The 22264-nt window shown below is 54.4% G+C and overlaps 7 protein-coding genes across 7 annotated transcripts; 3 read left to right on the top strand and 4 right to left on the bottom strand.

Annotated features, from left to right (window-relative positions):
- Positions 1–1155: 1155 nt before the first annotated feature.
- On the top strand, positions 1156–3249 carry N0V96_011704 (uncharacterized protein; the record flags this gene model as incomplete). The annotated part of the gene is made up of 3 exons (XM_065759361.1): positions 1156–1162; positions 1195–2305; positions 2367–3249. 3 exons carry the CDS (start codon positions 1156–1158, stop codon positions 3247–3249), a joined length of 2001 nt encoding a protein of 666 aa, XP_065612083.1.
- Positions 3250–3304: 55 nt separating this feature from the next.
- Positions 3305–4687, bottom strand: N0V96_011703 (uncharacterized protein; the record flags this gene model as incomplete). The annotated part of the gene is made up of 1 exon (XM_053198281.2): positions 3305–4687. One exon carries the CDS (start codon positions 4685–4687, stop codon positions 3305–3307), a length of 1383 nt encoding a protein of 460 aa, XP_053044329.2.
- A 3588-nt stretch (positions 4688–8275) lies between these two features.
- Positions 8276–10814, top strand: TKL1 (Transketolase; the record flags this gene model as incomplete). The annotated part of the gene is made up of 6 exons (XM_065759360.1): positions 8276–8329; positions 8551–8597; positions 8671–8766; positions 8836–8920; positions 8981–10639; positions 10698–10814. The coding sequence occupies 6 exons, from the start codon at positions 8276–8278 to the stop codon at positions 10812–10814; spliced, it is 2058 nt and encodes a 685-aa protein (XP_065612082.1).
- A 421-nt stretch (positions 10815–11235) lies between these two features.
- Positions 11236–11811, bottom strand: N0V96_011701 (uncharacterized protein; the record flags this gene model as incomplete). Its single annotated transcript, XM_053198283.2, has 1 exon — positions 11236–11811. The coding sequence occupies one exon, from the start codon at positions 11809–11811 to the stop codon at positions 11236–11238; it is 576 nt and encodes a 191-aa protein (XP_053044331.2).
- Positions 11812–12476: 665 nt separating this feature from the next.
- N0V96_011700 (uncharacterized protein) lies at positions 12477–13361 on the bottom strand (the record flags this gene model as incomplete). Its single annotated transcript, XM_065759359.1, has 2 exons — positions 12477–13182; positions 13357–13361. 2 exons carry the CDS (start codon positions 13359–13361, stop codon positions 12477–12479), a joined length of 711 nt encoding a protein of 236 aa, XP_065612081.1.
- Positions 13362–14726: 1365 nt separating this feature from the next.
- On the top strand, positions 14727–16513 carry N0V96_011699 (uncharacterized protein; the record flags this gene model as incomplete). The annotated part of the gene is made up of 3 exons (XM_053198285.2): positions 14727–14783; positions 14837–15349; positions 15410–16513. The coding sequence occupies 3 exons, from the start codon at positions 14727–14729 to the stop codon at positions 16511–16513; spliced, it is 1674 nt and encodes a 557-aa protein (XP_053044333.1).
- Positions 16514–18206: 1693 nt separating this feature from the next.
- On the bottom strand, positions 18207–19273 carry N0V96_011698 (uncharacterized protein; the record flags this gene model as incomplete). The annotated part of the gene is made up of 2 exons (XM_053198286.1): positions 18207–18744; positions 18810–19273. 2 exons carry the CDS (start codon positions 19271–19273, stop codon positions 18207–18209), a joined length of 1002 nt encoding a protein of 333 aa, XP_053044334.1.
- Between the last annotated feature and the right edge of the window lie 2991 nt (positions 19274–22264).

Below are 22264 nucleotides of genomic sequence, written 5' to 3'. Positions count from 1 at the left end.
CACCCATGTCATAGCTACATGCACGATTTTTGGCCCGCCATCATCAGCAGTTCGTGTCGCGCACGACGCCCCATTCTCCTCTGCATCCTCCTCACACGCCGCCAATGTTGATATTGTGGCCCAGCATAACTAATAACTCTTTCGTGCGTTATTGAGTGAAGTTTCTGGCCTGTATCCGTTCTCATAGAATCCCCGTTTCTTCGAGCGCATTACGTTAATTCCGAATCGCAATTCGAACCGCGCTGAATTGCAAGATGCCCGGTATCGCTCGCAAGATCATCATCTGCGCCGCGGTCGACGGCCTTATCATACAACCATTTGTGACCAAAGGACAGCGCCCCGCGCAACCGGTAAGGATCAAATATGGCGACGCATCAATAAGTCCTGCTCCACGAGAGCAGATACCCGACCTTTCTCAGCCAAATTCTTCCTTCGAAGCCTTCGGCGTTATAGGTGTGACACCCGAGCTTCTAGCTGTGCTCCATAATTGTCGCAGCTTCGATGCTGACTCTTGAGGAATGCAGGTTTAATCACAGTTTCGCGTCTCAGCTATTTGATCACGATTACTCGGCGCCAGCAAGTTGCGCAAATCTGCGGTTTTCCGATCTATGTCGTCACCGAAGTCGCTATTACCCCTTGCGCCTCGCAACAAGAAGCTGGAGAAGCTATCGCCAAGACAGCCCTGGAGCTTCAAGATCGCACGACAGACAAGAACGCCAACGATAGCGACAGTGATGACTATATCGAGCTCCCAGCAAGCGGCGATGAGGTCGAAGACCCCGCGCAAGAAGCTAAAGCCGATAGCGATAAGGACCTTGAGACTGTAAAGAGTACAGTAGCGAAAGATGTTATCGGAAGGAGAGGAAGCTACGGGAGGTTCGCGCAGACCTGGTTCAGCAAGAGCGGATGGACGCAGGACCAGAAAAGATCAGCAGGTTGGAGCGGAGCCGCGCACCAAGTACGACGGTCCGTTGACCACAGTCCAGTCAAGAATGCTCCTCCGCGGCCATCCGTTGACGATGTTAACGAACCGACAACGGCATCCACACTTCTACCAAAGCTTCTGCGGATGACCCAGATATTTTACGGCTCATCGAGAAGCTTTTTCTTTTTCTTACGACTTTGATATCACACGGCGTTGGTCAAGTCGTTCCCATGCCCAGTCCGATGAGATACCTCTTCATGAGCGCGTAGACCCAATGTTCTTCTGGAACAAGAACACATTGAAGCCATTTACGGAGGCTGGAGAGGATGCCTTGCTGCTTCCGCTCATGCAGGGCTTCGTTTCCCAGAAAAGCTTCGTGGTGGATAGCAGCCCTCCTCAACACGACGAAGGCCTCGGGGATTCCGTGGAGCTATCGACTATGAGACAGCCCGATGCCGAACTATCTTCACCCCCGCCGGAAGTAGTTCGTGACTCGATTGATCTGCGCTCTACCGAAAAGAAGTTCCTGTTGACCGTGATTTCTCGCCGTTCGACGCAGAGGGCTGGTCTAAGATATTTGAGACGAGGCATTGATGAACAGGGTTATGTTGCCAATGCGGTTGAAACTGAGCAGATTCTTTCGAGCACTTCCTGGGACAAGTCCTCAAAGATTTACTCTTTTCTTCAAATCCGGGGCAGCATTCCGCTATTCTTTACACAGTCGCCGGTCTCTCTCAAACCTGCGCCCGTTATTCAACACTCGCCCGAAGCGAACTATGCCGCAACGAAAAAGCACCTGGAGCGGCTCAAGATAGAATACGGGCTTTTACAAATTGTCAATCTTGTCGAAAAGCATGGTGTAGAAGCAACTGTCGGCAATCAATATGAAAAGACAGTGCAAAGGTTGAACGAGGAAGAAGCGAAAGGCGAAGATGACACCGTCGGTTTTGAATGGTTTGATTTCCATTCGGCTTGCAAAGGAATGAAGTTTGAGAACGTCAGCCAGCTTCTCGATACCCTCCGCGACAAGTTGGAAGGTTTCGGAAGTACCGTGGAAGAGGCTGGTCAAATCACTGCAAAACAACATGGCGTTTTGCGCACAAATTGCATGGACTGCCTCGACAGGACAAACGTGTGCCAGAGCTCTTTTGGAAAATTCATGCTCGAGTCTCAGCTGAGAGCCGAAGGCTATGATCTTGCAGCTCAAGTCGACCAGCAAACGCAGTGGTTTAACACTCTCTGGGCAGACAATGGTGATGCCGTATCGAAGCAGTATGCATCTACTGCGGCCATGAAGGGTGACTACACAAGAACGAAGAAGAGGAACCTTGGCGGCACATTAAATGATCTTGGCCTTTCTTTGACCCGGTACTACAATGGGTAAGATGTTTTGGTCTTGAATATTTTTCTTATGTTATACTCTTGCTAACCTCCAACCTAGAATGGTCAACGACTATTTCAGCCAGGCCGCCATCGACTTCCTTCTGGGCAACGTGAACTCAATGGTTTTCCAAGAGTTCGAAGCCGAGATGATGACGAAAGACCCTGCCGTTTCGATGCTGAAAATGAGGGAGCAGGCCATTGAGCTTTCGCAAAGGCGCGTCATTTCTGACGAGAGCGAAGAGTTCATGGGTGGTTGGGTCCTCTTCAGCCCGCATCAGTCAGATACCTTACGAGGCATGCCCTTTGGAGAGGTGGTGCTGCTTCTAACGGATGCTGCCTTGTATCTCTGCCGGTTTGACTGGAACATGGACAAGGTCTCTTCGTTTGAGCGGATTGATCTGGCCCATGTTGTCGGTATCAAGTTTGGAACATACATCATCTCGACAGTCTCCCCTGGGCAGACGGACGAGATGAAGAATGTTGGTTTCGTTGTCTCGTACCAGCCAGGCAAGAACGACGTTACGAGAACGAACACGAGGACTTTTTCAAACCTGGGTATTACAAAGACCAAGACGGATGCGGCCCCGCCGGAGCAACAGCAACAGGAGCAACAGCAACAGCCTCAGTCTGCCTTGAGCAGCTTGCTAGGCGGCGGCCGCCCCAAGGCGCCACCGGTGCGCAAGCTCGCTTTCAAGGCCCCGTACTCCCAGTCATCCGCGGCCGTGACGGGCGAAGAACCCAAGCTCAGCGAAATCCAGCAGGTTGTCAGCATCTGCGCAGACATTGAACGGCTGGCGTTCCTGAGCCAGCCTGGCAAGGAGAAGCCGGGCACCGAGAGCATCATAGAGAAGGGCGACATCATTTCGCTAGAGGAGGCGAGGCAAAGCACTGGGTTGCTGGACCACATCAGCTACTCTCTGAAGAGGCTCGTCTGGGCATAAGGTAGCTTTTTGGCAACACACCATTTCTGCTTTCCTGGCGTTCTTTGTTCTTGCTTTAGGGTTTCGTTGCGCGATACAGGTGCATTTGGTAGCGCATATTTTCCAGAGAGATTGGATAGTTTAGAGAATCGGCGAGGCGGAACCAGACGGAGTCGCTGGACTCGATCTTTTCCCACCGACATCCCGGGAAGACGCCGTCTTTTTGGGGCTTGTTGACGAGGGTGTGGTCCATGAGCCACTGCATGGGATACTTTTTCGACTCCTTGCCGACGGCGGCCTCGGAGTAGCTCCCGGGGCTGTCAACGACGAGGAGCAGGGAGCCGAGGGGCACGGTGGCGGTCAGGTTGAGGAGGAAAGCTGTAGTCTTGCCGATGCCCGCGGCGGTGTAGAGCTCGTTGAGGGTAAATAGTAATGTGATGAGTAATGCCTCTTTGCCTATCGATTCGGAAAGCTGGTCCCGTGACATTGCGAGGGCGTCGAGGTGCGAGAAAGACGAAGACAGCCGCGCCGCGGGTTCCACGAGCGCTGCGGCGGTGGCTTGGGCCTCGTTTGCGTACCGTGAGGCCGGGGGCGGGACCGTGAGGGCGGCGTGGAGCTTGGAGACTACCGGGGCCCAGGGGGCGGCGTCGAGGCAGGTGATTGTGCCTTTTAGGTAGGCTGGTTGTTGGGAGAGGTAGGCTGCTAGGGCGGCTAGTTCTGCGGCGCCGCCGCCGATGGAGAGGATCTTGATTTCCTTTTTGATTTGCGTCGTCGTCTTGGGAGTGACGGCGGTGGTTGTGGTCTCGGTTGGTTCCGAGGCGGGTGGTGGAGGGGTGGCGGCATCGTCCTCCGCTGCGGGAGGAACTTCCTGATCGTCGGTGGAGGGGGAAGAGGAGTTCAGATCCCGGGGCGCATCACCCGTCTTGTCCTCGACGATCAACTTCTCGAGGCCCTCAGCTGCCTCAGCTACCTCAGCTCCTCCTTCAGCCTGAGCTCCTCCTCCAGCCTCATCTTCTGCAGCATTCTTGACCTGGCCCTCCAACCCCTCGAGGTGCTCCGCGATACCTAGCAGAACGACAGCGTACGCCAGAGCGCGGGTGGGACTCCACCTCGCAGCATACGCATCCAGGCTCTCCGCCTTTGCGGAAGTGAAGGCGGCGTCAAAGTCGCGGGCGTAGAGCGCGGCTTTTACTTCTTGCAGGATCGTGGCGAATGCGGGGGAGGCGAGGACGGGCTGGAAGGCGGAGGCGAAGGAGGAGAGGAGGCGTTGTTGGTGGGTTAGGGGCAGGACGTTTGCTGCGTTGATATCTGCGACAGCGGATGAAGGTGATGCTTCGGGTTGTTGAGCTTTGGGCTTGGCCTTTTGTTGCTTTGCTGGCTTGCCCGTGGTCTTTTTGGAGTTTGCGGCGTGGTGGGATGTGTCGCGGATGTTGTGCTCGACCTTCATTTTTTTACCCATGGTTGCAGAGAAACTGAAAGTCTTGTCGACTTTCTGGCGGTGGCGTATAAGTTTGTGAGGTTATGAAGTTGTGAAGTTGAGGATTTTTGTGATGGAGGGGTAAAGATTGAGGGGTAGTTAATAGTGATGAAGAAAATTTGAGTTGATGGCGAACTTTGGAATATTGGCTTCCAAGTGACAGTTGCAGCTCCCTGTGTAATACTATACTATTCGGAAGTACAAAGCCAGGTTTTCACGATACAGACGTTTAGTCTCACGTTGTTCTGATGTCTTCAAATCGTTCACTTGCGGTTGTCGAAGTTGGTTGAGGCGAAAACTCAATCGGGCAGGGTCCACACCGCCCGCTTTTGAGGTTAGTGCACACACATGGAGCGAGCTCATATGAGCCGTTCACTAGACGTGAATCTCATGATGAGATCTCACAACACACATGAGGCATTGCTTGTGTGGTTGCTGGATGGATAGAAAAACCATTACGAGTAAGAAACCTCATTGAGTATGAGTGAAGATCATCCTCGGTCTCTTAGATACACCCGCCGCCAAGAGCAAGGCCGAACTCATTGCGTCGCCTGGACCATACGTCTGCCAAAGCTTGGTCAGCGAAACACAAGGCCCGATTATCCACGGCCAGTGTCCGAAGTTGCACCGTTGAGGCTAAACTCATTTCACTCAAAATGAGGCAAAGCATGGCTCTCGAATCTCGATAATTCGAACCCGAAACCACAGAATTTTCCGCATCTTCTCCCGCTCAATCTCGACCAACAACAGCGTGGACGGATACACGCTGCTTGAGGCGGGCGGATATGCGGGTGGAGAGGTTTGATGTCATCCGCAAGGAAGAAGGGAGCTTGGGCCTGCGGCCGCCTTGATTTGCGCGGATAAATACGAAACTGGCCGGATCCCAGACGGATGGCCCGTGCTCACCGGCTCCGGAGGGGGGCACTTCGCCCAGAGAGTGTGAGTAGGTCTACCGTCACGTACAGCGCAGGGAAAAGCATAGAGGTGCAGAACAAAGAACATCGTGGTGTTGAGTATCTACGGCATACATTCAACCGTCCCCGAGTACCGCGTTCTGAGACATGCCGAGGGGTCGTGGAAATGTGAAAATTTGGTCGAAATATCAACGTTTGGTTGCATATTCACATCGAACAGCACAGCCCACCTGGACACCTTTCGTTGAATACTTGTCGACGTCCTCTGCGGGATTCTACCGCGCTGGCCGTAGAAAGCCCGCGCTGGCCTGTCCTGGCCTTGATATTATCAACGGATGTCGCGCATCTCGATGCAAGACGGCGCCCGCCCGTAGAGGGGCCGGAGGGGCTGCTGTTTCTGCATACTGATGCTGCTGCGTCTACAGGCAGAAGAAGGCTGCAGCCTGCGAGTCGGCCCTGCGACCGAACGGTGAATTAAAAAATAAAAATAAAAAAATTGATAGGGGACGCGAGGGGTGTCATCATGCAGTCAGGGTCCACTGACATGACTGGATCTGATGCTCAGCAAAAGAAGTCAAGCCAGGCGATACCAGGGTGGTCCAGGTGGTATCGGAGGGGCCAGAGCTTATCCGCGTCGCCGGCTTGAAACAACGCGAGCGAGAGAACTGGAGGCGACGGAGGCGTAGTAGGGACATTTTCGGCGCTTGGCTCTCTCTGGGCCATCTGCTTGGACGAGGCTTTAAAGTCCGGCACACGCTGGGCCTATGGCCGACGGCGACGCAGCATCGTGAGTGAATAAAATAGCGCGAGGCTACTGGCCGGAAAGACTGGAGAGGCGATAGGGTGGGCCGGAGATACCCAAAAGATGCAGCCATCTCCACGGATTAGTCAAGACCCTCCAGGGCGAGCCGATGTTGCCAGGTCGTGGCAGATACCAAAAGGGACCCAGGTGAATCGTTGTGCTATGTGGGCATTATGACGACAGACTGTCTCCATGATCCATAGATGTTGTTGTTCGCACGAGTCAATACGGGCAACGAGCGAGCTTCTGGAAGGAATCGAGAGTCAGTTGATGGGGGTGAGATACGTCACAGCCAAAAAGTGATACAGTTGATATGCCTTTTGGGTGCTGATTGAGGGAGTTCCAGTGGCGGTGGACTTGCTGCTGGTGCAGTATGCAGATGTGGTTGAACCTGGTGCGCCGAGTGCGGTATGATTCGTCGAGATGGGATAGCCCGGACACCGAGGTCGGGACGCGGCAGAGAGGGAATTGCAAGTCGAAGGCCGGACATTTTTGCCTCCCAGGGGTTTCCGGGTGAATTGGAATACCTACCTTATGGTACCTAGGTAGTAGTACATGGAAGCACGTCGACCATAGACGGGTAATAATGGGAGTGAAGAGTGCGGTCTGCGATTGAGCCGGCAAAGCCCACCAATACAAGGTCGAGAAAGATGAGTGGCTAGGCAATGGGAGGGGCAAAAAAAGCCAGAAGAGGCCAAGAAGAGGTGGCAGCAGAAGGGACAAGTCGACAGCAGTCAGTCAGCCCACAGCATTTTCTGCCGGACGACGAGGTTATTGAGACTTGAGACGAGCTGAAGGTGCTGTGTACCGATCCCAAGGCCAAAAACTGGAGATGCGACAAAAATGGAAGAGATGCGGGACACGTTGGAAAAAAAAACCTCCACTTCATGTGATTGTGAAGATGGAAGATGGATGATGATGGATCAGGATGGGCGAGGGTGGAAGACACCGAAAAGTGACATGAGTGACTTTCAGTTTAGCCAAAGGCAAGTAGCAAGTGAAGTATCTCCTGCTGTTCAATGCTCGAGGTATCGTGGCTGGTGGTACTGAGATGAGGTTGAGTCCGGGCATCCCGCCGAAAAAAAAAGCTCTCAGTAAGGCCAAGCTACCTTACCTTAGCTGAGGTAGGTACCTTGCCGTAAGGACAGAGCTCCAAGCGAGCCAATGTATCTCTTCCGCGTCGGCAAGGGGAGTAGCTACCTACCTATACTACATTCGTGCTTCATTACCTCAGCTATTTGAAAATGCGAGGTACCTCCAAGTATCGTAGCCTCTCTGGAATTCCAAGTTGACCCGAGAAAATGCAAGCTGGACATATCACATCAGGGCAATGGAATAATGGAATCCAATTCACCTCTGTGCCTGGAGTGGGCAGCAACAACCCACCCGGCAACAAGCATCCCACCGTGTGGTGACCTCCTCTTCCCAGTGGCTTGTCTCGTCTGGTGTCGTGTTGTTCCCTTCTTGAGAGAATCCGGCCGCGGCGTCAGTGGTCTGTGTCTAGGTGGTCCCCCTTCTGCCCCTCCACCCTCCACCCCTCCATGTGCCCCCCCCTCCGGTCCTTGTCCACGCCCACGTCAGGTCCCCACCAGATGCTCAATAATTACCTTCCCGGCCGACATACGCAGTGACGGGACTGCTGAGGTACGCTCTGAGGCAAAAGGTGCTGCTGTCTTGTGTCGGAATACCTGAGGTACATTACCGCCTCCTCTCCCACTCCTTCTCATCCCTCTCCTTTTTTTTCTTCCTCCTCTTCCTACGTCTCCTTTAAATTTCCTCCCTCCTTCACACCACATTCTCTTCTTCCCCTGATCGAGTTCTACATCAAAAACTCTTGGAAGAAAATCAGACATCATGGGTTACACCGAACAAGACTGGAAGGCGATCAACACGATCCGCCTGCTCGCTGTGAGTTTCACCCGCCCGCCAGATTTTTACCCCGCCTACGCGCTTCTTCGTTGAGGATTTGTCGTTACCCCGCCATTGAGACCACCACCGCCACCATCCACGATGCTCCGATCATGTCATCTAGCAATGGGCTGGCTGGCCGGCCTCAATGAGCTTTCTGTCGAGAGCCCCATCATCAATTTGTGTTTGGATAAAAAACTGACCGAGTCTGCGATTCCCAGGTCGATGCCACCTTCAACAGCAACTCCGGCCACCCCGGTGCGCCCATGTACGTATTCACCCATGTTACAATTATCTCACGATGGAATCTGGTTACAGAAGCTTACCAATTCTTTCTTTAGGGGTATGGCGCCGGTCGCTCACGTCCTGTTCAACAAGTTCATGAAGTTCAACCCCAAGAACCCCAACTGGCTCAACCGTGACCGTTTCGTTCTCTCGTAAGTTGATCCATCCGAACATAGCTTCCAACTCCCGGATCGAATCCCCTTGGCTAACTTTCCCCTCAGTAACGGACACGGCTGCATGCTCCAGTATGCTCTCCTCCACCTCTTCGGCTACGGCGTCTCCATCGACGACCTGAAGAAGTTCCGCGTAAGTTTGACAATGACTCAAAAAAGTGAGATATGAGCCATTTGCTGACAGACTCTGCAGACGGTCGACAGCATCACCCCTGGTCACCCCGAGGCTCACGACACCCCCGGTATTGAGGTCACCACCGGCCCTCTCGGTCAGGGTATCTCCAACGCTGTTGGTCTGGCCATTGCCCAGGCTCACACCGCTGCTGTCTACAACAAGGACGGCTTCAGCCTGTCCGACAACTACACCTACACCTTCCTCGGTGATGGTTGCTTGATGGAGGGTGTCTCTGGTGAGGCCTCTTCCCTGGCTGGTCACCTCCAGCTCGGCAACCTCATTGCCGTCTACGACGACAACCACATCTCCATTGACGGTGACACCAACGTCGCCTTCACTGAGGATGTCGTCAAGAGATACGAGTCTTTCGGCTGGGAGGTCCTCATCGTCGACGACGGTGACAACGACCTCGACAGCATCGAGAAGGCCATTGCCAAGGCCCAGCAGTCCAAGGACAAGCCCACTCTCATCAAGCTGAGAACCACCATCGGTTTCGGCTCCCTTCAGCAGGGCACCCACGGTGTCCACGGCTCTCCCCTCAAGGCCGACGACATCAAGCAGCTCAAGGAGAAGTTCGGCTTCAGCCCCGAGCAGTCCTTCGCTGTTCCCCAGGAGGTCTACGACCTCTACAACAAGCACGCCGCCGAGGGCGCCGCTGCCGAGGAGGAGTGGAACAAGCTCTTCGCCAAGTACGGTGAGAAGTACCCCAACGAGGCCAAGGACCTCAGCCGTCGCCTCAAGGGTGACCTCCCCGAGGGCTGGGAGAAGTCTCTGCCCGTCTACACTCCCGCCGATCCCGCCATTGCTTCCCGCAAGCTTTCCGAGACCGTCCTCCAGAAGATCCACCAGATCGTTCCCGAGCTTGTCGGTGGTTCCGCCGATTTGACTGGCTCCAACCTTACCCGCTGGAAGGAGGCTGTCGACTTCCAGGCCCCCGCCACTGGCCTCGGTGACTACGCCGGCCGCTACATCCGCTACGGTGTCCGTGAGCACGGCATGGGTGCCATCATGAACGGTCTCGCTGCCTACGGTACCATCATCCCCTACGGAGGTACCTTCCTTAACTTCGTCTCCTACGCCGCCGGGTCCGTCCGTCTGTCCGCCCTGTCCCAGATCCGCGCCATCTGGGTTGCCACCCACGACTCTATCGGTCTTGGTGAGGACGGTCCCACTCACCAGCCTATCGAGACCCTCGCCCACTTCCGCGCTCTGCCCAACAACATGGTCTGGCGTCCTGCCGACGGTAACGAGACCAGCGCTGCTTACTACGTCTCTTTGACCTCCAAGCACACCCCCTCCATTATCGCTCTCTCTCGCCAGAACCTGCCTCAGCTCGAGGGCTCCGTCATCGAGAAGGGTATCAAGGGTGGATACGTCTTGCACGAGGACCCCAACGCCGACATCACCCTCGTCTCCACCGGTTCCGAGGTCTGCATCTGCGTTGATGCCGTCAAGTACCTCAAGGAGAAGCACAACATCGCTGCCCGCGTTGTCTCCATGCCCTGCACGGAGGTCTTCGACTCCCAGTCCAAGGAGTACAAGCTGTCCGTCCTGCCTGACGGCAAGCCCATCATGTCCGTTGAGGTCATGTCCACCCTCGGCTGGGAGAGATACTCCCACGAGCAGTTCGGTATCAACCGCTTCGGTGCTTCCGGTCCTTACAAGGACGTCTACAAGGCAAGTTTCTCATTCCCATCTCACCACTGTGTGTCAGCCATTCTAACCTACTCTATAGAAGTTCGAGTTCACCCCCGAGGGCATCGCCAAGCGCGCGGTCGCCACCGTCGAATTCTGGAAGGACGTTCCCAACGTTCGCTCTCCTCTCAACCGTGCTTTCCAGCAGCTCATTTAAAGCGGTCATATCCATGGGTAGAAATTGGTTAATTGGCGATTGTTCTTATTTTTTTTTTTAACGCAATGACGGACGTTTCACGGGGAAAATGAACTCGGTATATAGAGAGACCGTCAAAAATCCAAAGATTATGATTAACGCGAACTAGCGCTTTCCTGTACGCCTAATCCACCCCATACCGTAGCCTGGTTTGGTTTCCGTACCGGGTCCTCCATGTGACCATGATTTCGTTGCTCGTAATCCTCATGAAAGGACCGTATGCCCTGCCCTGACTCGAACTTTCCAGGCCACGATGTCGCTTTCCTCTGGGCGTCGTTAACCTTCCACCAAGGACATCCTTTGCCCATTTTTGTTACGATCTGACCAAATTGTCTCTCCATCGTCCGTCCTATTGGTATGTGAAAGTGTGTGTGTGTGTGTTTCAACGACCCAGACCATCTGCGTCGCCCGTCCCTTCTTCGGCCGCCCATTCTCGTTGGAACTCCCTGCCCACTCTCTCGAGTCTGCCCGCGGCGCGGCGCGCCTCCATGGCCTCCTCGCCCGTCGCCGCGACCACCATACCGACCAGCATCGGCGCCGCGTTCTCTGGCTCTTCGCCTAGCTTGCCCGTCTCAGGTATCACTCTCGCTGACGCACCCGCTACGGAAGATGACTCTGCTATCGGGGCAGCGCCGGCGACACCTGAGGATACGGGTCTCGACGAGGACTTTGACGCTGAGGGGACGGAGCTCTCTCCGCCCGAGTTCGGCAGGGCATCGGCGCCGTTGAGGAAGGAGGCTAGGACGACGGGGCTGCCCGGGCCGTGCTCGACAATGATGCGCTGGGCGGGGCCGAGAGAGAAGCGGTTCGCGGCGGCATGGGCGGTCAGAGAGGTCGTCGTCAGGGAGGTGAGTGCCTCGAGTTGGGATTGGGAGTGCGCCGAGGTCAGGATCGGGTTGAGAGCGCGGTCTGTTAGGTGGAGGGCCAGCGACGGGTGTTGTGAGGGGAGGGAGGCCATTGTTGGCGGTGACTTGGTGCTCTGTCGGGCGGGCGGGGGTTATGTTTTGCGCCGGTCGGGACTGAAGTCTTGTTGCTGATCTGGAAATTTGAGGCTGAGACGATCCTATCCCGAGAGAGGGAATTGAGTGAAGTACAGAGTTGCGACAGAATTGGGTAGAAGATCAGCAAGTAAGGTAAAGAAGGAGGGACGGGAAGGAAGAGAGACGAAGAGGCTGTGGTTAGTCGGGTAGGCGGGCGGTTTGGCGCGGGCTTGTGGGCTTGCGGCGGTAGTGATGGGTGGTAGTGGTTCGGCGTGAGGTAGTTTGCAGCACCCTGTTCGCACCCGTACCCCGCCATTACCCCGCCAAATGCCGTGCCCGACGCTCAGAGGTGGAACTCTTCTACCGCCCGTTGAGAGATAATTACGCTGTATCTTTAGCACCATTACCTATCTATCGCCTGCATTCAGATGGGACCCCCACCCAAGAGATTACCGGGGCTATTTCTGAAGAGATGTGATAGGAAAGCGGGCTCGTATGACCGTTGATGATAAAGAAACGAGGGGGCATCTGGTGGGAGAAATGTGTCATGGGACTTTGCTGTGACGCAATGTCGAAGCTTGGTTCGTGCAGCATTACAAGGGGCCCTCTGTGCCTCCGTCCTGTCCGTCCCTAAGGACAGGCCTCAGCGGCTGACCCTCGTTCTCGGTGTCCGCTGGACGTCGGTAGACTTTGGGGCACTGCCGGTGCTGTGACGCCTCTCACGGGTCTTCACAGCCGGAGCGGCGAGACTGCCAGAGGTCTTTGGCGAAGACCGATACCCGGACCGTCCGTCTAGGCTTCGCCGGTGGTGGGAGATTCGGAGACGGGCTGCCGTGGACGAGGAAAGGGGCTCGGCAACCCAGGTGTCCGCTATCGTCTCGACAGATGGTTTTTCAGCGGCCACGGAGGATCGCGGGGGAGGATCTGCGAAGTGAACTGTCTTCTGACTGCGACGAGCCGTCGGTGTTCCGGGCGCTGTTCCTGGGTTCTCTTGTCGAGATTTCTGCGTCGAGCGCACAGCGTCCTCTCTTTCCGGTTCCTCCCCTATGGTGGACAGCTGATGAGCTGCAGCTATAACATCGTCGTCGTCCGAACTGGACGAGGGATCTTCGGATGCCTGCTCTCGAGGCTCGGCTGACATTTTAGGCTGCGATGCGGCCGGTGCGGGCTTTGGCTTCTGGCGAGAACGTCTGCGCCTGCTGCGTTGTTGCTGTTGTTGCTGAGGCTCGTTTGCAGTTGCCGCGTGGATATCTTCCCCGCCAAACAGGTATCCGAGCAGGTACGCATCTTGGACTTCGGGGGGTTGGTGGTCCCAGCATAAATGATTGGTAAATCGCGCATCGTGAAGTCTGGCTTGATTATTGGGACATCTGGAGACTCGACACGTATCTGGTCCTGGAGTCAGAGAGAACTCGTACGTTGTCGAGGGGCCGAAGCGGCCTGGTGGAACGCTTACACATGTGTTCCTGACAATATGGGCCTTTGCGGTATCGAGGCCTCACGCATCCCTGCCGTCTACAGACGGCATGTTGAGCGCAGTGTCGTGATTTGGACCCTGGATCGCAGACTCTCTGACAGCCGGGAGTTTGACAGCGAGCGTCAGGCCTTTCGGCATCGCTGCTGCCTGCGCCGGCATTGCTGCTCGATACACACTGGCCCATGGCTCCTCGCCGTCGCTCCTCTGTTCCATTCCTCCAGCACAAGCTGAGAGGATGGACGAGAGTTGAGGAGGACATGTTCTGGAGAACATGTCAGCTCTCAACATGCTTTAATGTTCGAGCTGCATAATTGTGCTTGGGTCGTTTATTGCCGCAGCACCTCCAATCATCTTGAATAAGCCAAGTCGTCCCTTGTAGAGCAGGGCGGACGTCTTTCAAAGCAACGAACGAACGAGACTCTCACCCACCTCTAGCCCCCTTGCCCCCTGGCTCGATGCGTTCCCGCGCTGGCAGGTAGACAGGGTCCTTCAATGGGAGCCGAGATGCAACTTGCATCCATTCCGGACCTGGGTCGGTGCCAACTGGACATCGGCGCAGTTGAAACGAGGGAGAGCTTGCCAATCAGGCGGTGCCCAAGGGCAAAGGTTTGAGCGATTGGGACACTGAGAAGGCGATGTAAGGCGCCAACGCATTGAAAGACGACGGCTGGGTGGGCCAAAGGATGTGCAGGGGGGATGGAGGGTGTTCGTCGCGTTGGTCAGACGGCAGGAGGCCCGCTTAGGAATATGTTGACTTTTTACTATTTGTTGTTACGATGTGTTCCTCTCCTCATTCGATAGCTTCCATAAGAGTGGCATGAACAGCATGATGTTTGCCTTCGAGCGATGATTGCATCTTGATAACCACCAGTGGCGAGACGGTGTTAGTCCGATCGATGGCTGCTGAGAGCTGAACAGGCGCAGTATCCTGTGTGGTTCTAAATCTTGATGAATCAGTGTCAGAGAAAGAGAGAGAAAAAAAAACATGCATCTATCGAACGATTGAGACGGCTTCTGGGATTTGGAGTTCATCACGGAGGAAATGATCGGTTGTTGGAGGTTGAAGTAATATTGGATAATGTCCAAACGGCAAGAAGGGAATTCATCGGAACAGGAGGGGTGGCCCCTGTAAGTTTAGCACACTCCATGCATAGCTGGTGCGCCTGCCTTCGTCATTGGGGAGCAGCCCCCTGTCAACCACAAACACTACGGATGAGTGCAGGTGGAATGTGGCTTGTTCTTGACACGAGTGGACAGCTAAGCTCCTGGGCTCGAGGCTGAAGCGTTCAATTCGCATCAAACATCCAACTGTACATTGCGTACTCACGGTAACTTCTTGGTCGCAACCTTCTGCAACAACACCTTGAACTCACTTGATCTCGCTTCACAACATACTCAAGCACATTTGCTTCCATTATGGCTGATGCTGAAGAGAAGGCCAAGGCCGAAAAGCTCGCCGCCGCCAGAAAGAGAGTAGGTTTACTCGCGGTGCGACCACCACCGGTCCATTACTCACAGCTTGCTAGGTGGAAGAGTTGAAAAAGAAGAAGACGAAGAAGGCCGCCGGATCATCAAAGAAGGAAAAGGCTGAGCCAACAGCGGCAGAACCCAGCGCCTCGAAGGACAAGGACACCGAAGCTGAGCCCACGACACCCGCAGATCCTGCAACCGAAGACACAAAAGAGGACGAGAAGGAAGCTACGGAAGCTATCGCGGAGCAACCAGCATCGCCGACTGCATCTCAACCTTCACTAGCTCAACAGTCCAAGCTCCGCTCTGCGTCCTTCCGACAAGGGTCCGTCTCCGCCGGCAATGGTCCTCTTTCGCCTAGCGCCGAGGCTCCTGAAGGCGAGACTGCCACCGATATCTATCGGAAGCAGCACGCTCGGATAGAGGAGCTTGAGAAGGAGAACAAGCGTCTAGCCAAGGACTCCACCGATGCGGAAAGGAGGTGGAAGAAGGCGGAGGAGGAGCTGGCTGATCTGCGTGAGACTGAGGGCGAGAGCAAGGGCGGACCAGGCAGCCAAGTCGAAAACCTGGTAAGCATCACATTATACGACCATGCGCCCTTGCAAAGATTGCTAACAAGTGCTAAATAGAAATCCGAGATTGAGGCCCTTCAGCGCCAGAACTCTCAGCTCCAGCAACAAGCTTCCCGCGCAGGTGGCCGCCACGGATCCTCACCATCGGTATCAATGTCTTCTCCCCCCGCTGAGCTCGAGGCCCAGCTTGCCTCCAAAACCGCCACTATCGAGTCGATGGAAATTGAAATATCAAAGCTCCGCGCACAAGTGGATCGCCAGTCCAGCGGCACGTCTTCCGAGAAGGAGCAGATTGCCGCTTTGGAAGAGAAGCTCGCGCGATCTGAAAAGGCCGCCACCAAGGCACAGCACGAACTCACTGACTTGCGGAAGAACCTCGACCGTACGGCGGAAAAGGCTGTCCGCGAGGGTAGCGAACGCACAAGCGCAGAGACGAAGCTCCGTAGCTTGGAGCATGATCTCGCCGACTCGATCGATGCCAGGCTGGAGGCCGAGAAGAAGGCGGATGGTCTGGAGAAGAAGGTCACGACGCTGACCACGCTTCACAAGGAGCAGGACTCGCGCACCCAAACGTTGCGGAAGGAGAAGGAGCGTGCCGAGAAGGAGGTCAGCGAACTCAAGGCGCGGGTTGAGAGCCTCGAGAGCGAGAACACGAGGCTGCGGAGCCGCAAATCCACCGAGGGCGGTGGCGGCCTGGATGACGACGGCGTCGACGAGCTCGAGAATGAGGAGCGCTTGCGTCTCGAGAAGAAGGTGCGCGACCTCGAAGCCGAGGTTTATGAGCTCCGCCACGGGCATTGGCAGGAGAAGCGTCGCGAGCTTAATAGCCCCAGCTTTGAGAATGTGGACCTTGGCGGGAGCCGGGGTACGTCGCCTTCAGCGCAGAGGAAGCAAGCGGCCGGCGGTGGCATCGGAGACTTTTTCCAGAGTGGAATCAACGCGCTCACCGGTACCGGGGACGACGAGCTGCTTCTCGACGACGACGATATGGACTTTGACGAGGACGCGTTCCGCCGCGCGCAAGAGGACGACGCAAAGAAGCGTATCGAGCGCATCAAGGAGATTAAGCGCACGCTCAAGAACTGGGAAGGGTGGAGGCTGGACCTCGTCGAAAACCGACGGGGTGGATCCGAGGGCGTGGGTGATGTGTTTGAGGTCTAGACTTCATGTCTAGCTATTCCTTTTCTCTCTTTCCCGGGGGCAAGGTCTACTGCCAGCTTCTGATTAAGATGCCGAGAATCTCTCAGTTTTGTAGACTTGAATGTCCTTTGACGCCTTATTATGGAGTGTCTTTTCGTCCGGCTTCACACGCTTGGGAGGAAGTACTCTCCAAAGAGAAGCGTCAGAATACCTCGACTTCAAGTCACGAGTGTGGTAGGATTTGACGGCTCTTTTCTTTTCATAGATTCGAGGGCCTCTTGAGCCCGGGGGTATGTAAGAGTACAGGTAGACCAGAACTGATATCCAAAACAAAGTGAATTCCGACGAGCGTCACTGAGCTTGGCTTTCATCAAGATTCTATTCCTTGCTAAACGTAATTGAGTGTCTGGAAATGGAGCCCATCATCGTCTTGCCTTCGTCCGTCCCTTTTCCTCATGTAGAAGTGTCGTTCAACATTGCTCCTATGCCTTCTCTGTGCACATAGCATCTGTTGATTTCCACACCTTCGAGCACAAAAGTAAGTGGTACCTAGGAGTTTACATGTACTTCTAGCTGGCAATGATCGTCACTCGTGCATCCTGCAACCGCAACCCCCCTGCCTACTTTAGTTACTAGCCGGTGTTGCCTTACGTTGGTGATTTGCCTCAGGCAAAAGCCACATGTGACAACGCGTTGCTGGTCTTTTTTTTTCTTTCTTTTTTCCCTCTCACACCGTGAACCGTGTACAGCTTCCTTTTTTTCGGCCTCACGCGTAAAGCACCCAGCTTCATTTAGGATTACGTCATCCACGTCCACTTACGAAAACAGTCTTTGGCGACTCATATGTGTTCACATTCTAGACGTGTTCATCATATTATAAGAGGGAAGATTAAGTTGTCATTGAAGAGGAGAAGAGAAGTGTCATCTTGATTTATGGGGGGTTGAAGGGATACCATACTATCGTCAAAGGTCATCCCGTGTCTATGGTACTACACACTTAAAAAAATAAAAATGAATAATCGTTCGCAATACAAGATAGTAGAATTACAAAAGTTGTTTTTGGTGCTGAGAAGAACCTGAGAAGCGAAGGGAGGAGGCGTGAGTTGAGGAGAGGGGAAATGTACAATCTACCATTTGCCGTCAAAAGGAAAAACAAAGGGGCGGAAAACAAACTCCGGAAAAACATGTGGTATTTCTCTTATTTTTTTGTTCCATCTTTCTGGTTCCCTCTGCATAACGCTCTGCGTAGCGAAGGGAAGGGGGGATATCAAAAAGTAGTCGTCATCGTCCTTGGGCTTTCTTCGCCACCGTAGAAAGCCGCGGAAAAGGAAAAGAAAAGTCGAGAGTCGATTATCCCGTAAAACGCCGGTTTCCCCCTTTCTGTTGAATTACCCATGCCGTTAAAACTATACACGGCGTCGTGTGACCACGGCCAAAGGAGACATAACGGAATTGTATGGATCATGAAAAAGCAGTTTTCTGCCCTAGAACGCCTCGTCGATGCGTGTGTCGTAAGAGTGTGTACGTGGTGTGATGGTTGGTGTGTGCGGTGAGGTGTCGAGTCGAGGACGCGAGGGTTCAATGTGGAAGCCTGGAGTGTGAGTCGTGGCCGCCGGGTGTTAGCTTAAGGTGTGGTGTGGTCGTAACGCCGTAACGGGAAGTTCGGGAGGAAGCTGTCGCTTTCGGGAAGAGGCGCAGGCGTTGCGTCTGATTGTCACAACATCGTGGCAGTGGGAGCGCCGAGCCCGGACGGATCGAGGTTCGTCCGCAGCGCATCCTGAAGCTCTGCAATCTGCGACATCATGGCGAAGCTGTGCTGGCCCTGTCTGTCGAGTTGCTGGCGCAGCTCCTCATTCTCCATGCGTACGCGCTTGATCTCCTCGCGCAGCTCGTCCAGACCAGCATCAGATCCCTTTCGGGAGCGCTTTCGCTTGTTGCCTGCGCCGAATCCAATGGCCTTGTCACTGTCACCGTCACTACCGGTTTGGATGTCTTCTTGGACCGTGCTGGAGCCGTCGCTCGTGTGTACTCGTCGGAGATGCTCGTTAAGGTTCTCTTGCCGCGAGAAGCCCTTGCCGGTATGGCGCTTGCAGTTCGGATGAGGACAGTTGACCGTGTTCTTTGGACCGCCGTGCTTGCCGTGAACTTCGCGCTCATGTCGGAGGAGGCCGCCGGAGTATGTGAAGCCGGGAAGCTTTTCGCAACCCTCGGCAGCGCATCGGTAGGGTCGCTCGTGCTTGTCCATGTGTTTGCTGCGGAAAGAAATTGGTCAGCATCATTACAAAGTGGCAAAAGCTTCAATATTTGGTTGACTTACCTCCATTCGCATTTCCGGGTGAAGATTTGCGTCTCTTCCGTGCATCCCGGGAAAGTACAGTAAAACTTTCCATCGGGCTGTTTCGTCACCTCGCGTTCGGGCTTTGGTATGCACTTAACCCTCGACGTAGGAGTCGAGGCCTCGCCCTCGTCCTTGTTGTTTGATGGCAGAGGCTCGGGAAGCGCCGGAGGAAGACTCGAGGGAAGGGACGCAAGAGTGGGAGGCGCTGAGAGATCGAGTCGCGTCGCATCTGGTACGCCAACGGAGGCATCGTCGAGACCGTCCGGCATCAGAGACCGGTCGTCGCCGAGCATCGAGGACGTCGGGTTGTAGGAGGCGAGGTCCGGGACGTCGGATGCCTGGTATTGCCCAGTCTGATCGAGGACATGGTCGTGATCGTGGTCGCCAATGGGAGGATACGAGCCATCGTGCATGAAGTTACGGGGTTCGTAGACGACGCTCATCTTGACGAAAATCCTGTGGTTGCTGGATGAAGCTTGTGATGGGGGAGAATTGATGATCGGAAGAGGTCGTGATCGTGAAGGAAGTCGCGACTTCCGGGTCGTTTGCGGGAAACCGCAAGGAAAACGACAAATAACGATTCGACAGGAAAGAAATAAAGAATCGCCACAGTGAGGGATACTGCGACTGCGGTTACTTGATAACGCGTCGCTTCGTCAAGCTTGCAGGTGATGAGCTCCGATGCTGCGAAAGGCAGAAAAGTCAGTTTGCCTGAAAAATCTGGCTGAAGACGTGGAAGCTGGTAGCAAGCTGCGTCAGCCACATGGGCATGGACTTGGATTATTCAGCCAAGATCCACGTGATCCTTGTTGCCACCAGCCACGGTGTCCACTTTTCGTTTGTTGGATGTGGCGCTAAAGGCAGAAGCTGGATGCTTGCACAAATAGCTGTGAGGGAACCCACCAACTTTTGAGGATATATGTCTTTAGCTCCTTTGTTCCAATCTGAGAGGTACTTCAGCTGGGAAGGAGTTTCATAGAATCATACCTTTAGAAACACCTGGAACATTATATGTTTGCCAGGTCTAGGCGGCAAAGTCTCGAGTGACTCTACTTGGTTGGCGATGGTGTCAAGCCTTGGTCGAGGTGCCTAGTGAGTCACAGCCGAGACGCATTAGGTTGGCCTCCAAGGCTGCCAGCGCAGGGGTCTACGCATTTTGACAATTCAGCTGTCTCGTGATCATCACCTAAAGCTCAGAAAGCTCCAGTCAGCTCTTTCAGGTGATGTGTTGGAAGTGTATAGCTCAAGATGGGATCAAGGACTCACTTGTTGCTGACGGAGGATTGTCCTAGAAGATCTTACAGCCCAGATCCACGATACCCTCGACGGCGATTGGTAATCCTTAGCGAAGCTGAGCCGCACTAGAGTTAATATGGTACGGGTATAGAAGTAGATATTCACACACAGCCTCAATAAGGTCGTTCAGCAGGTCAGCGTCAAAGTTCCAACACTGGTTGGCTATAACGATAGACAAGTGTGGAATCTAAGGAAATGGTGAATAGGCCCACTGATGCCATCGGCTTTCATCGTCCATCACCTCGTGAGAGATGTTCAATGTGAGTAGGCGACAGTTGGGCTTCGTAATTAGGCTTCGTGCCAGTGGGCAAGATATCCGAGTGAGAGACGTCAGTGTGAATGAGTACACAACGAGACCGTTGTCACTTGATCATTGGGCCATATCGTGAGCTTGCCTATTGGTAGACACTGCGTATATGAGGCCCTTCTTCGCACTCGCGCGTCTGGACCTGGCGCGAACGCGTGAATCGCTGTCATCGCCCACACCACCTCCCTCTTTGGGAGTACAGTCGTCATCCTATAGCGTCGGGAACGGTGCTCCTTGAATAGTCCGCGTACCACACGTCTAGGCCGCGGGGAGCTTCAATTGTTAAGTCCTGGACCTAGCCAAGAAGCCGAGTGCCTATCCGTCTGGAAGCCTATTCGTCACGTTCACCGATGACTCGGTCCAGGATCGCCAGGTATGGTGAAACGACTACCACAGCATGAGGAGGATGGGACCTACCCCGCTCAGAGATAGATCTGGACTCCGTCGAGGTGGATCAATAACTATTTCGGTGAAGCAAGCAGCCAACGAATTGAGTTTTCGAGCTAGGAAAGCTGGCTTGAGGTAGTCGCGTGTAGGTTTGACAACGTTGTTGGCGAACTGGCGATCAGGCAGGGCGAGGGGTTGTGGATAGGCACCCAGTCAGGCAGTGATATCGCAAAGAGAATCGTGCAGATAAGAAGCGAGAGTTCTCAGGCAGGCCAGTGCTTGTAAATACGTGTGACCTTGACGGATTGCAGACTACGATAGATTCAGCATCGCATATGAAGAGAAGAGCAAGTTGACGTGGTTATTGAGATGAGACTGGAGGAAGTGGGGTTGTGATGAGGAGAAGGGGGGAAGGAGATGAGCATCTGCCCTCAACTCCTAAAGGCTAAGGCCAACCTTTTTGATGCCTTATTAAGGCTGTGACGGCCCATGGCATTGTCCGTCAAGCATCCAATAGTAATGGAGGAAGGTCTCAAATTCCAAGATAATTACAGAGGAGATCAAGAACTGGCAACGAAGCTTGTGATAACTCAGTGTTTCTATATGTCAAAGTGAAGCTGGAGTTGTGAGGTTGAAGCGACGCTCGACCACTTGAAAATAACCCCACCATCCATTTTCTGTGCGTGTGGCCACCACCACCACCACCACCACCACCACCCTCTGGTTTCTAGGTAAGGATACTACTATCCGCTCATTCAGCCACCAAATATTGCAGTAGCGACTTGTCCGAGTACACTTTCTAGACTCATGTTTAGTCGTATATACGAACACTTGACAGCCGTGAAATGCGGTGTGTTCTTCTCTTCCTAACCTACTTGAAAACACTCCTAGACTTTGCCAGTTTAATCGACGCTTTGACTTCATCTAAACCGCTCTCTTCCCGCCATCTTCTATCGTAGGCTAGACTTTACCACTCTTGGTCTGAACCGTTCCCGTCGATTCGTGACATTGTAACCCGACTTGGAGCCGGTGTCACGGCGCTTCGATTGGACTCGGTTTAGTGACCGAGTCCGGAGTCGCTGAGGCTCGGCAATGTGGACTGCGCTGCGGGCCACCGACAATCGCACCGCAAACTGCACACTGATCCTGCCACGCGGAGTGGAGCGCCAATTCTGTTGGGCGAGAACGGCCCATCAGAGACAAGTGAGAAGGAGGTCTCTGAGAGCGAATTCCTCCTCCATTAGGTCCCTCGGGAGACTGGCCGCCCAGATCTGCTAGTGCAGCTAGGCCAGAACCACCTGAAGATGACGGTCCTAGCTGCTTCCTCGGAGGTATCCACTATCAGCTCCGATATGCCCCTCCAAGCTCCCAGCCCGTCGGCAAGTGACGCCTTAAAAATGCCTGTGATATCCGCTCGCACAAGACCACGAAAACTTCACCACCC

This window comes from Colletotrichum fioriniae (assembly GCF_027942845.1).
Source record: "Colletotrichum fioriniae strain IMI 355084 chromosome Unknown scaffold_18, whole genome shotgun sequence".
In the NCBI taxonomy this organism is placed as follows: Eukaryota; Fungi; Ascomycota; class Sordariomycetes; order Glomerellales; family Glomerellaceae; genus Colletotrichum; species Colletotrichum fioriniae.
This window is presented reverse-complemented; position numbering and strand designations above follow the sequence as displayed.